General features: G+C 43.7%; 1 protein-coding gene across 1 annotated transcript in view; it reads left to right on the plus strand.

Moving 5' to 3' along the window:
* Positions 1 to 12,727, plus strand: part of KIF14 (kinesin family member 14) — a 1,355,767-nt gene that overhangs the window by 244,755 nt on the left and 1,098,285 nt on the right. The window contains exon 4 of the mRNA XM_069641230.1: positions 4,778 to 4,865. Coding sequence (XP_069497331.1) covers positions 4,778 to 4,865 — 88 coding nt within the window. The remainder of the gene's footprint in view (positions 1 to 4,777; positions 4,866 to 12,727) is intronic.

Below are 12,727 nucleotides of genomic sequence, written 5' to 3' on the forward strand. Positions count from 1 at the left end.
CATAAGTGTTTGTCAGAACATGAACGCAGCAGAATCCTGGTGGAAGTTGAGCCTGTTCGAACATGACACAAGCAGTCTAACCGGAGTCTAGCACCTCATCACATTCCGCTCTATAAAACTAGAACACATAATACAGGTATAACAATACAAGATGTTGGTTCACAAATTTTATGTTATGCTTTAAAACACGTGTTTGGGGCAGACATTCACCTTTTGGAATAAAGCACCAATTTCTTGGGGAACTCAAATGGGAATTCTCACTTTAAGAAAGTTGCATACATGCTAGCTTTCGACTTCCGGGCATGGTTATGTGTTAGGTACTTGATAGAGCTACTGTTTTTCTCCTTGTAATGTTATTTTATGTTGAAAGTATTTTACAATCAAAATTATGTGTTGTGAGATTGGTAAATGAGCAACATTCGGTTTCCCATTGGGTGTTTTATCTGCACTTTTTTAAAATCTGAGGGAATCCAGAGTGAACTGTTGTAGCAGAGAATCTTAACGTGTAAACCAGGCCAACAGAATTAATTCGTAGCAGATGAGGGGGTGACGAGAACATAAGGGCGGGAAGCATGATCCTTATTTTGCACTGTTGCAGTCTTTATAGGGCATACAACTAGGAAGGAGGTACTGTGAAGAGTCCGGTATGAAACTCGGGCACACAGGTTTTTGTTTAAAGACTTTTATTGAAAACCAAACGGTTGGGGAAAAAGCCTCTCTGACCTTGCTCTAAGAGGAATTTCCCTACCTAAAACCAAAAATCTTAGGATCTGTCTGTGTCAGAATATCAAAATCCAAACTGTCCTTGTGGCCAAAAGTTCAATTCTGACCCTCACACTATACTATATGGTGAAAAGGGAAATGTCTTTAACATTAGGTCACTGCTTAAAGTAAATATGAACAGCTCCAACATAAATATTCTCCAAGGCCCAAGAGCCTTTGTTCCAGAGGGTGCTTGCCTTCCCCTGATTTCCTCCTTCATACAAAATGGTTCTTGGTCTAACAGTTCTTTTGTCTCTTTCTTGGCCCACAACAATACTGTTATCTATAAAGCGGCTTAGGCTTGTAGTTCTGCTTCTTTCAAAAGGTCCACCTTGTTTAGCGAACAGTTTGATATTGTTTCCCGCACTTTCCTGTAGATTTGCAGCTGCCTGGTATAGTCCCCTGCCAGGTCGTCTTATATTCATATGTGGTTTTTGGTAAATTAGATCTCCTTGATACATCATTTGATTTGGATTCCCCACTTATATGCATTCCATACACTGGCTGGGGTCCTTATCTGCAATATGCTTTCTTGGTTTTCAATCCATCTGTCTATTTTCTCTGTTTCTGCAGCTTTAATAGCAATATAATGTACTTGACACGGTTGCCGAAACGCCCTGGCGTCCTTACGGTCTGGGTTGACTCAACAGTTCTGTTTGGCATTCTCTGTCCAGTTTTTGCTTATGCGGCAAAGGTATCCTCCCTGCTTTCCACTCTGGAGTGCTCTCGTGTCATTCTGGTCTCTCATAGCTTCCCCTCAGCACGCCTCCAGGTGCCGATGGGTGAAACACTGCTTTCTTACGGTTGCTGAACACCAAGGAAACCTCCCCTGGCCTCTGGCATGTCTGCGGCGCCTCCTGTCCTTGCAGTGTTTCTCTGCTTCCTCGCTGGTGAGCCGCTCACCTCCGCCATTCTGGTTCATGCTTCCAAGCTCCACAAGCCTTGCGAAGAGGTGCAACAACTTCTCCCAAACAGCAGCAACCTCTCATAGTTTGCTTTAGATCTTTGTAAGGCATGCGCACAGGTGCATTCTGAAAACACACTGAACACTCAATGAGCTTGAGGCTCCATCTGCTCTGCATTGTTCTTTCCTTCTTCCTCATCCCAGTATTTGGGCGATTGTGGGAGAAGGAGTCCATTGATGTTGATTGATACAGATTACTGGGAAAATCACTTTCAAGAGTTCTAAATGATGAGCCAGTTCTGTATGGTGGATAATTAGAACTGGAAAAGGTAGTCTTGGAGCCGTTTACCTTTTAGACCGGAGATGGAAGTCTGACCTATAGGGTTTTGGGAAAGTATTGCTATTTTCCTTAAAAGGGGGTGTAGATGAATGGCAATAGGCCACTAAGGGTATTGGGTATCAAAGAGTCTTGTGCATGGACAAATGGGGGATACCGTGTCTCATCCAATGAAGCCATGACATCTCCCTGGAGGCTGTTAGGCAGAATCCTGTGCAGTTCCCTTAGGGAGCACTACAGAAGATTAGGACTACAGGTGAGAGCAATAAATCCCCTTTGGTATCAGTCTGTACCACAAATATTTAGTTGGTAGCTGTGGCTGAGCAGTCAGACTTATCTCAAGAGGGAGATGAGCAGTATTCAGGGTTTACGCAATAGGCCTTCAGTACTTTGGCACAAGGAAACACTGACCAAAGCTTTGTATTAAAAAGGAATATATATAGTAGAACACATGTTTCACAGTTCTTAAGCAAGTTAAATTCAGTCAAAGAAAGTATACACAACTCCCTAGTTAAATTGTAGACAAGTTTGAGCAAGAGTGAAAACTGAGCAAACCGGCACAGTGAAAACCAAACACAAATGGCACTTTAGCAATTTCTTACAAGGGAGGGAAAACACAAGTCATTTAGAAATATCTTCTTATAGGTCCTAGCAACACTTCCCATGAGGTTGTGAACCATTTTAGGCAAGGCAGTACATCAGTATAGCAAATACTTAAATGAAAACTGAGCAAAATGGCATTTCACAAGGTTTAAAAGTGGGAAGGAAGGGGTGGTTATACGAAGTAGGTGCACCAACACAGTTCTAGTTGAGAAGCAATCTAGTGAAGGCAGTTCTAACAAATTTAGCCAGAGTCAGTAGGCCTGTGCCAGAGTCAGTGGTACAGGGCAAGGGCCCAGGAGCAAAATGTTCTTGTAGCTGCAGTCAAGTCTTTGGTTAAGGATTTTGAAAAGGTGGATGCAGAAGGTGAAAGACAATGTTAAGAGAGGGGGACGGCCAACCCAACAGGTAGGTAAAGGATTTAAAACACCTTTAGCTCTACCACGCAGAAAGGGCGGTCTGGCGGAACAATGTACCTTTAAAATGAAGAAGTGGCTCCTGCGGTGGCAGTTGTTCCTGGTAGTTCCTGCAGTTCGGGGGATCCAGCAGAGGAAGAGAGGCTCTCGTTGTGGAGGAAGGTTCGAATTACTGCACTACCCAGGGATGAAACCAGCTGCGGTGTTGCCCGACGAATAAAAGGTACGCTCCTTTAAATCGCGGTCCGGGTGGACGGGTGCCTGGCTATCCGGTCTCCCAGTACAGGGTACTGGCGATTCGACCAGGGCAGGTCCAGGAAGACGATTGGCAAACTGGTTGGCCCCACCAGCTCAAGGGAAGAAGGCTCTTAAAGATAAAGATCTTCTCTCGTCGTGTGGAGAAAAGTGGTGAGACGCTGCAGCAGGGCTTCACCGGTGGTTCAGTCGTTGCAGATGTCTTTGGTTCTCTCCTTTTCGGTTTCTTAGTTCCAGTCGCGACGGCTTGCTCTTCCAGTCAGAGCCCCATTCATACAGCCTAGTTGTCACTCGCACAGTGGAGTGGTCATCTTGACGGGAGACCCTCCAGCCTATCGGGATAGAGTGCGACATGGGTTGCTGAGGCAACCCTGTCCAGGGGTCCTACTCCCCCTCCCACACAATGGACCCACCCCAGACTCAGTGGTGCCAAAAGGAGAGCTTCTTGGCGGAAGCCCGCGAAAAGGTCGAACAAAGGATCCCCGACCTGGGTTAGCAGTTTAGAGAAAGACACGAGAAAGAAGTTATATTAAAGCTCTGTCAAATAAAACCTACCGGAGTAAAGTTAATATTAAAGTACACCGGCGGTATGTTAGAGACTGTCAGAAAATGTGGTAGCCTCGAACAATGGGAAAATCCCATAGCAAAATATTCGTGGTCGAATATTTACGGTAGTAACCACTGCCACCAGCCAGAAACTTTTGAGAGAGGGACTGTACGGTACCCTCTCGAAAATGAACATAAGGGAAAAACTATTAACCCTTCCCAGTACCTCCACAGTAAGATGGGTTGTACTGGTTTAGTTCACAAAAATTGTCAATGGGGACTTTACATGCCTTGGAGACGGTAGCCAGTCCCAGGGTATACTAACAGAGGCTGTCTCCTCTCATGTGATCCTCCCTCATATAGCCGCCACCAGGGTCCGGATCAGGTAGCGGCTACCGTCCCCTGGCCACATGGGAGGAGGTTACCGCTGGGAATCCGTGATGACTCCATTGGATTCATCACAGTACATAGAGAGATAATTGTTAGTATGTGAAGCAGTGGGTGGAGGTAGGTGACTTGCGTTCAAGGCAATGGCAGATGGAAAAGGATTTTGTGTAATCCATAGAAAAGCATGGTAATCTAAACTATTGGAGCGCCAAGATGTTCTCAACAACAAATGCCAGTAAAGATACAGCAGTCCAGTGTTTTCTGCCTTCAGCCTGTCCTAGAGGGTATACTGAGCAGAGGTCATTTCTGTAAATGTTTGTTTATCCTGTGGATGCTCTAGGCAGTAAAGCAACAGACTGATATTGTATGCTGTTATATGGCCAGACTGAGATATGTGTGCATTGACAAATGTAATGGTTTACAAATTGAGTTCACAGTTGTTTTAGGGGTTGACTCCCGCATAACTCTGTTCCAGAAATGTTTTTCTTTTTGTCTTGCTTAGCTCTTTTTAATGATAACTGAAATTGTCAATCTTCTGAACCGAGACCCTTTATTTTGTTTTATCTGTAGGATGATGGGGTTTGGTGAAGAACAAGGTATAATTCCAAGATTTTGCAACAACCTTTTTTCCCGGATAAAAAGAACCACACCACTGCAGGTTTGAAAAGGAGGATTTTCTTTGTTTTATTTTGCTCTTCCAAAGCATCTATATCTGCTGTTTCAGTCAGTCACTCAAACATGAGCACGCGGCAGACTCTTGGTATATAATTTCTGTCTGGTAAGGACTCTCCACTCAATCCAAGGTTATAACCGTCCATTTGTTTGCAATGGTTCCTGCTCCTGTTTTTCAGCAGTTGGAACAAAAGTGATTTTCTTTGGCCCCAATTTTGATGTGGTCGAAGTAGCAAAGGGAACACGGAAAAACAAAACATGAAGTAAGACTTTGCTGTACCATACAGCCAGTAAATGTATGTATATGTGGTCATTTTGAGTTTCGTGGTACTGTAAACAAATCACTGTAATTCATTTACTGCCACTTTTTGGTAGGAGTGGAATTACTGCAGTTCGCAAAATTGACAAATCCTGATTTTGGCCTTGATATGGAGAATTTACCAAGATTCTGGAGGTAAATCTCCCACTATAACGCCACAAATTGGTCAATTTACCACTGGTGGAACCCCCCAAATCCCCAGTGGTGCCCTATGGACACCAAAACTGTTGATTACCCTCGCAAAGCCACCACTTGTCCAGCTGTAAGTATGCAGGACCAATTAGTGGGCAGGGTAACTGATTTTGATGGCATTTCCACAGAAATACTCCCAAACTTCAAATGATTTTCATAGTCTACCTGAAAGCGAATAGGAGATAAGGGTGCAAAAGTGAAAAGTAGAATGAAACTGGTGAGACTTTCTGGGGCGCTCGAGAAATGTTTTCTGAATTTTAGTGTTTACCCCAGGAGCCTCGAAACAGATGTCTGTATGGCAAGGTAGTGTTTTGCTATACAGATCGTTTTTGCATAATTGAATTTCACGAATTTACTTTCACAAATTTACATTGGTAATCCTGCCTGCCTGATTTCCTGCTGGTAGACAAACTCCACTAAACCTAGGTTATCATTTAGTATGTGGTTTTCTTTTTGTGTTCTATTATTGTATTGCAATTGATGGGAAGATAACCGGATAATGCTAATAATGAGGAGCAAATATTTCCATAAAAATAACCATCGACAGACGTGCATCAAAGAGTAAAATGAACAAAATGAAATTTGATAATGAACATTAGTTGTCTTATAGAAGAATAAAAAGACATAAAATATAGGGGACGAAATAAGACAAGGATGGGTTCCGTTCGGAGTAGTAGACCTAGATTGAGAGAGGTAGCAATATTGAAAACGAGTAGAAATTCACCTGCGTTTAGGAATATTAACATGTTAGACCACTTTTGATTCCTTTTAAGGAGACCCTTGGGACGTTACCACCTGGTACGGCCCGGGGGACTCGTCATTCTGGCTATTGGCACACTGGGTTTATTTCCTGGGATGCTAATGAGCATTTATTTCTTTGAAAACATGGGACACCGTATATGCATGCTACCCATTCTTTCAAAGAAATACTAATCTAGCATGGCAGAGATAGAAATGTAAGGGAGTATCCACTCTGATTCCCTCTTCCACAGCGGCTGTCCGACTGGAGGGGAACAGTGCCGTGGTGCTGCAGCACTGCAACCTCTTCAGGTAAGTCAGAGGGAGGTAGAGCGGGCAGAGGTGGGGTGGGGGTAGAGAAGTGGGGGCGGCTGGGTGAAAGGAAAAATGGTGGGGCAGCCACTGGCAGCCCAGCGGTTGCTTGGAACGCAGGCTTACACTCCGAGGTTCATCCCACGTTCTGAGCAACATGATTGGCTGTTGAGCCCGCCGGGGGTGCTAATAAATTTAGCACAACATTTCTCAATACTGTGAATAGAATAAGCATGGAGCAAACACTCTACCACCTCGCAAGTCCTGAGGAAGAAGGGCATCAGTACCCATTTAGGGCACCTAGATAGCTTACTGTCGAAACTATAGATGAGGAAGTTTAGAAATTGTAATTAGAAGTAGGTTTACAGTTACACCCCTCTCTAAACACCTGTAGTTGGTGTTTACTTGAAGGTCTACTGAATGTTTAGCTTTGAAAAAGGTGGGAAAGTTCTTTAACATTTTCTTCTAAAATAGGTTTGTCTTATTATTCAACTAAAAGGTGAATGTATTAGATGTATTCAGCACTTTTTTGACTGAATGCATACATTGTTGCACAGGTTAGCCTCGCACTTTGTTAGGAGATTTCCTATTTACTAAACTAATAAAATATTTTGATATACCAGATTTCACAAGCTGCATAATCTATATGCAAAAGGATGAACCCAGACTCATTGAGTAATGTTTAAAAATTGTTACATGTGTGTGGTTTTTAAAGACAGTATGTATTAATTAAAATAAAGAATATTAATTGTTTACTTACACTGATCCCTTGCTTCCTTCATGTTAACCAAAGTCTTTTAAAAAGGTTTAATAATTTATGTTCCGTGCGTCATCACCTTCTGTTTGAGATAATAGGTTCTTCCCCAGATGTCCACGAGGAAGGGGGTGCCCATCCTATAGTTTTTATCTAGGAAGGTAAACCGAAGGACCCTAGTGGGACTTACCCAAGTTGATAGTGTGCTTGTAGCGTAGGTCTGTGGATTAGTAAGTGTAAAGGTAATTGCGTAAACCTATTGCGTTAGGGCTGGAAATAGTTATTGCTGATCCAAAAAAGAAAATGCATATTTGAAAGAAAATAATTAGTATTTAAAACTCTTCTACCCTGCTCCCCCCTCACCCCACTCAAGCCTACTTCTGCAGGAGTCTGTCCTGATACATTCCGGTTTCACCATCACCTTCTTGTGGACAATGCTGGATTTGACTTTTATGGACTTCATTCATGGTGCGTCACCCTTTCTCAACTCTCATGCTGAACTTCTTTTTGAATCTTGTACTCAGGGTGGCCCTGAATCATGCTGTTCCCATCTTCATCTTGTATCTTGGCTTGCAACATGTGTTACTACTGACTTCTGCAATTGTATTCACTTTCCCCTCTTGCTTCTCCACTCTTTTGACTGCTAACTCTCTGTTCTCTCCTCCTTTCCCTTCTCCCTTTTCCCATCACCTCCCCTTACTTTCTTCTATGCACTTACTCTATCAGAATTGTCCCTGGACCTAGTATGATAGCAACCTCGTCTGTCTCCTCCTCCCTCCTCTTACTGGTTTTTTCCTACCCACCACCGCCCTCCAGCACTATCTGAAATGTCGTCAGGCCTAATATGATAGTCGCTTGTTTTGTTCCTCCCCTACCTTTCTGCACCCCTTTCCCTCACCTCTTGTTTTTTTTTCAGCTCTACCAGAAATGTCGTCAGGCCTAGTACGGTAGTTGCCTGTCTGCTTCCATTTCATTCCCACTCCCCCCCCTCCCTTCCTTATCTATGTTTTAGCTCTTGCACTATCTGAAATGTCGTCAGGCCGAGTACGATAGTTAATTTTAAACCCTTACTGTTCATGGCCTGTAAGAATGTCATTGTTTTTTCCCTTGTTCCCTCCCTTGTCTTGAAGCGCTTTGAAACACATTGTGTATAGGCGCAATATGGATAAACTATCATATCATAGTCAAAGGTGTTAAGTGCGAGGGGTCAGAAATGAAAGCCGGACACACAGTTGTTATGTTTTTGGTTGAACTATATAACAAAGCAATCAGAGTAACTGAAACCACATACATTCATCGCATTGACCTTAGATAAAGAAAAATATTGCTCTTAATTGCAGTGTGGGCATACAACAGTGTTTTGCCCCAAAGTATTTAATGCATCAAATGTGATTTTCACGATCAATTTTGTGAGGTAGGACACACCTTGTTAACAGAAACTTTGTACATAATACATAGATTTTCGGTCCAGTTGAGTTGACTGGAGTCCAATGCAGATAAACATGTATTGTCCCTTATGATAAAGGGATTTCAGTGAGCAAATGACAAGTGTGTGAGGTACAAAAAACAGTGCACAATTGACAGTGCTAGAAGTACCCACTAGATATACAAATAGGTAGTCGACACTACTGTGTTTCGGCCAGCTCATAGGCTCTTTAGTATAGCTTACATGTGGTTGGCCTTCATCAGGATGGAAAAACAGGTTGGATTCAGGGTATCTTACGGTTCTCTGCCGAAAAATGACATGAGATATGTGGTTTGAGAATGTGTGTGATATCAGTATTAGTTAACATGATTTAAGAAGGCATATAAATGCTGCTTTGCTGTAGCAATGGAGTGGCCTTTCTTTGAGGTGTAGGTCACTAATCTTACCGTATGCACGGATTCGCTATGGTGTAGATTGGTTGCGGTTCCCTAGGAGTCTAGGAGATTGTGGCCGTAAGTGTAGTCTTATTTCTTAACCAGAGAACCTATGGGTAACAGAAAGAAACAGAAGGCACCACACAGTATTTAGTGGTTGTAGGTCATTAATATATTGAGTTCAATTGTGAAAGCCAAAAATACCTCAATGGTCTGACTGATAGGTTGGAGCTCTTGATAAAGCGGTCTCAAGGTCCTATTGCTGGATTCGATGAACCATGTCCTTGGTGTGGATTGCCTGTTTTTGGTTTAAGACTTTTATTTAACACAAAGGGGTTTGGGGAAAATGCTTGTGTCCCTCTACTAGAAGAGAATTCCTACCTATAACCAAAAATGAAGGAATCGTCTGTGTCAGGATGTCAGAAATCAGAAGCCCTCCTTGTGTCAATACATTCTATTCTCGTCTCGGGAAGTTAGCTCGGGGGCAACGTGCTCGCCTTGGAAGCAAGACGACACAGAGCAACACAGATTCGATCCCCGGATCCGTGCTTCGAAACCTCGGGTATTAAGCGCATTATAAATAACCTCTCATCATATCATATCCTGACCCTCACACTACAAGCAAAATAACAAAGTGAAAAGGGAAATATCTTTAACCTGGTATTTGCAAAATGTGTTCATAAATAAAAATAGAATGGTTCCAACGCAAATGTTCTCCAAGATGAAAATACTTTGGTTCAAGAGGGGCTTCCCTGCCCCTAGATTCTTCAATGTTATAAAAATGTCTCTTGCTCGAACTATTTTTTTGTGTCTTTCTTGACCCACAACTATCCTGTTTAGTTATAAATTTGTTTAGCCTTATAAGTCCTTCTTTAACAAAAGTTCCTTCTTTATTCAACTATCTGTCTTGTCTTGACATTCTTTATAGGTTTGCAATTTGCCTGGTATACTCGCATGCCAGGATTCTTTATGCACTTCCACTTCCTGGTATACTCTCTTGCCAGGATTTCTCTTAAACCTCAACTGCTTGGTATACTCCCCTGCGTGGACTTCTCTTGCAGTTCACTTGCCTGATATACTCTTGTCAGGACTTCTCTTGATTTCTCTTGGTTTCTCTTTACACTCGAAATTGCATATACCCACCTTGACTCACTATATCGCTGTGCTTCAATGTAAATTTCAAACATTCCTCACATTTGCATTCCATGCACTCATATGTTCGTAGGATTCGCCTTTGCTCTTGTTTTACTCTTAAACAATCTTCTCATTATTTCTGTTTCTTCAGTTTTACAATATTCAAACCGTGTCTGGTGCATTCGCCGAACTGCCCCAGTGCCCCCACTTTGCTTGGGCTGTGTGAGAAATCTGATGGTATTCTCCCACTCACTCCCTCAAGATCTTCCATTCAGGTGGACAGGGAAGGGCCATCTCTTTTGGATCCCGACCATGTGTGTGGACAAGCGAGGGAGGAACACCTGAGTGGAAGGTCACTGGGGATTGGGAGAAACATGTTATCCCCCCAGTTCTGAAAACCCCTTAACCTACTCTCTCTCAGATTTCATGGGGTGTTCGCAGTCTCACCTCATCTCCCCTTTCTCAATAGATACTGAGAGGAGGAGGAGACTAAGATCAGTAAAGATTACCCATAGGAATAACATGGGGAGAGTAAGGGAAACCTACCCTAGAAAGAACTCTGGTAGTTCCACTAATATTCAGGCAGAGTCAAGCACTCGATAGTAACTACTCATACCTGACTCCACTTGACAGTTTGTTTCACTATAAAAGGTGTGTTTGTGCACACAACAATGGGTGAGCTGGGGCTGCAGTCCAGACCGAGAGAGCCCAGGAGCAGAGAGAAGCAGGAGCTGCAGACTTAAGAATGAGGACGGCATGTGGATATGCTGTGTGTGGGCTGCAGCGTGGCAAGGGAGGCGTTCCTCCCGGGAGCCGGGGAAGCGCGGCCTGCATTGTGCAGGGCAGGTCCAGGAAGTTGCCAGTGCCGACCCCAAGGGTGACGCTGGTGGCGAGTCCCTTACCTCAACCCCGCACGTCCAGGAGGAACCGTCTCTCAACACTATTTTTGCATGTGAGTTTCATGAGGAATGTAAAACTCTGGAGCGTGCGTTTGGGATGAGAGCCGTTCGGGAGAAAGGCTCGAACAGTAGAGGCAGCACGGAATCGTAAAGAAAAGAAAGTTATAAAATTGGAAGTGCATCTGAAGCCCAGAGCAGAAAGCGGAAAGGCTGAGAGCGAAGCAGAAAGCCAATAGCAAGGCATAAAGCGTGAAGGCTAAAAGCATAGCTGCAAGCAGAAGTAAACGAAAAAACAAAGGAAAGTTGATTGGAAAGGAAAGCAAGTAAAAGTCTGATCGAGATCGAAGATAAGAAGGTGGAAAGAAGCACAGAGGTGTGAGTGGCCCGTATTGGAAAGTGAGAGGGGCACGAGAAGAGTGCAAGTGTGCACGGAAAGGGTTCCAGGGGCACAATGGAAAGGAAAGCAACATGCAAGTGGGCACATAAGGGAAAGCAGAGTGCAAGTGGGCACAGAAAGGAAAGCAGAGTGCAAGTGTGCACGGACAGACAAACAAGGGGGTGCAGGAAGCATCTGAAGAGAAACAAAGGTGTTGAGAAACGAAATAAGGAAACAAAGAGGGGCAGAAGGGTGCAAGTGGGGGCAGAAGGGTCAGAGTGGTAGCGCCTAGGAAAAGTAAAGAGCATGGCGTTTTCAAAAGCCTCTGATTCTACCCCATGAAAAGATGGTATAGGGGAAAGGTTGGCAAGAAGAAAAAGGCACAACCTGTACCATGGAATTAGTGTTTTGAGTTGAAAGGGCCTAAATCTGGGGAAGGGCGCCCTGTGAAAGTAAGAGAAAACTGTAAACTGTTAAATTGTGTGTTTGAAAGCTAGAAGATGCCTAAAGCTTGGGGAAAGGAACCCTGAGAGGCCTATCAAGGAAAACATCCTGACAACAGTGCCTTTGTGTTGAAAGGTTGAGAAGGGGCCTGAGTTTGGGGACAGTAACCCTAAGAGGTCCAACCAAGTTGGAAACTATTAGTTGTGTTGAAAGGACTGATGCGTGGGGAAAGGAACCTCTGAGAAGCTTACTAAAGGAACTGTTATAATGATTCTATGGTGTTTTTGAAACCTCAATTAGCTGAAGCTTGGGAAGGGAACCCCAAGAAACTTAGACATTGAAGGTAGTTGGAATAACTACAAGGGGCCTGAGGAGATGGTCTTATGAACGGCCTTGTTGAACTAATTTGTGTGGCAGTGACCAAGCAGCACCCGGTGAGAAGACCACCTGAAACCAACATTGGTTTCCACTTTTTGTTGAACCACTACTTTTTCGGTTTAGAAAGACTACCCATTACATTTTTGTACAGAGTGAGGGCAAGCATATGTTTAGACACAGACAGACTTTTATTTTGGACTATTAGTCAACGGTTAAGGGAGCTACCCCTTTAGAGTTAGGGGCAGTCAAGCATTACACCAACCCAGGAACCTTAGTAAATAAAGGTTTTGAAACAAACCCTTTTTTGAGCCCATCTCTCTTGATACCCTGCCTGTCTCGCAGCAGACTCACCGGTGTTTGGTGGCGCCTTCGACCTCGTTCGCGCATACGCAGCTCAGCTGCTTACTTCCCACTTGGGACTGATCTGACGTCTCTCTTGCTC

The sequence above is a fragment of the Ambystoma mexicanum genome, chromosome 1q, assembly GCF_040938575.1.
Source record: "Ambystoma mexicanum isolate Mex_15411 chromosome 1q, UKY_AmexF1_1, whole genome shotgun sequence".
NCBI lineage: Eukaryota > Metazoa > Chordata > Amphibia > Caudata > Ambystomatidae > Ambystoma > Ambystoma mexicanum.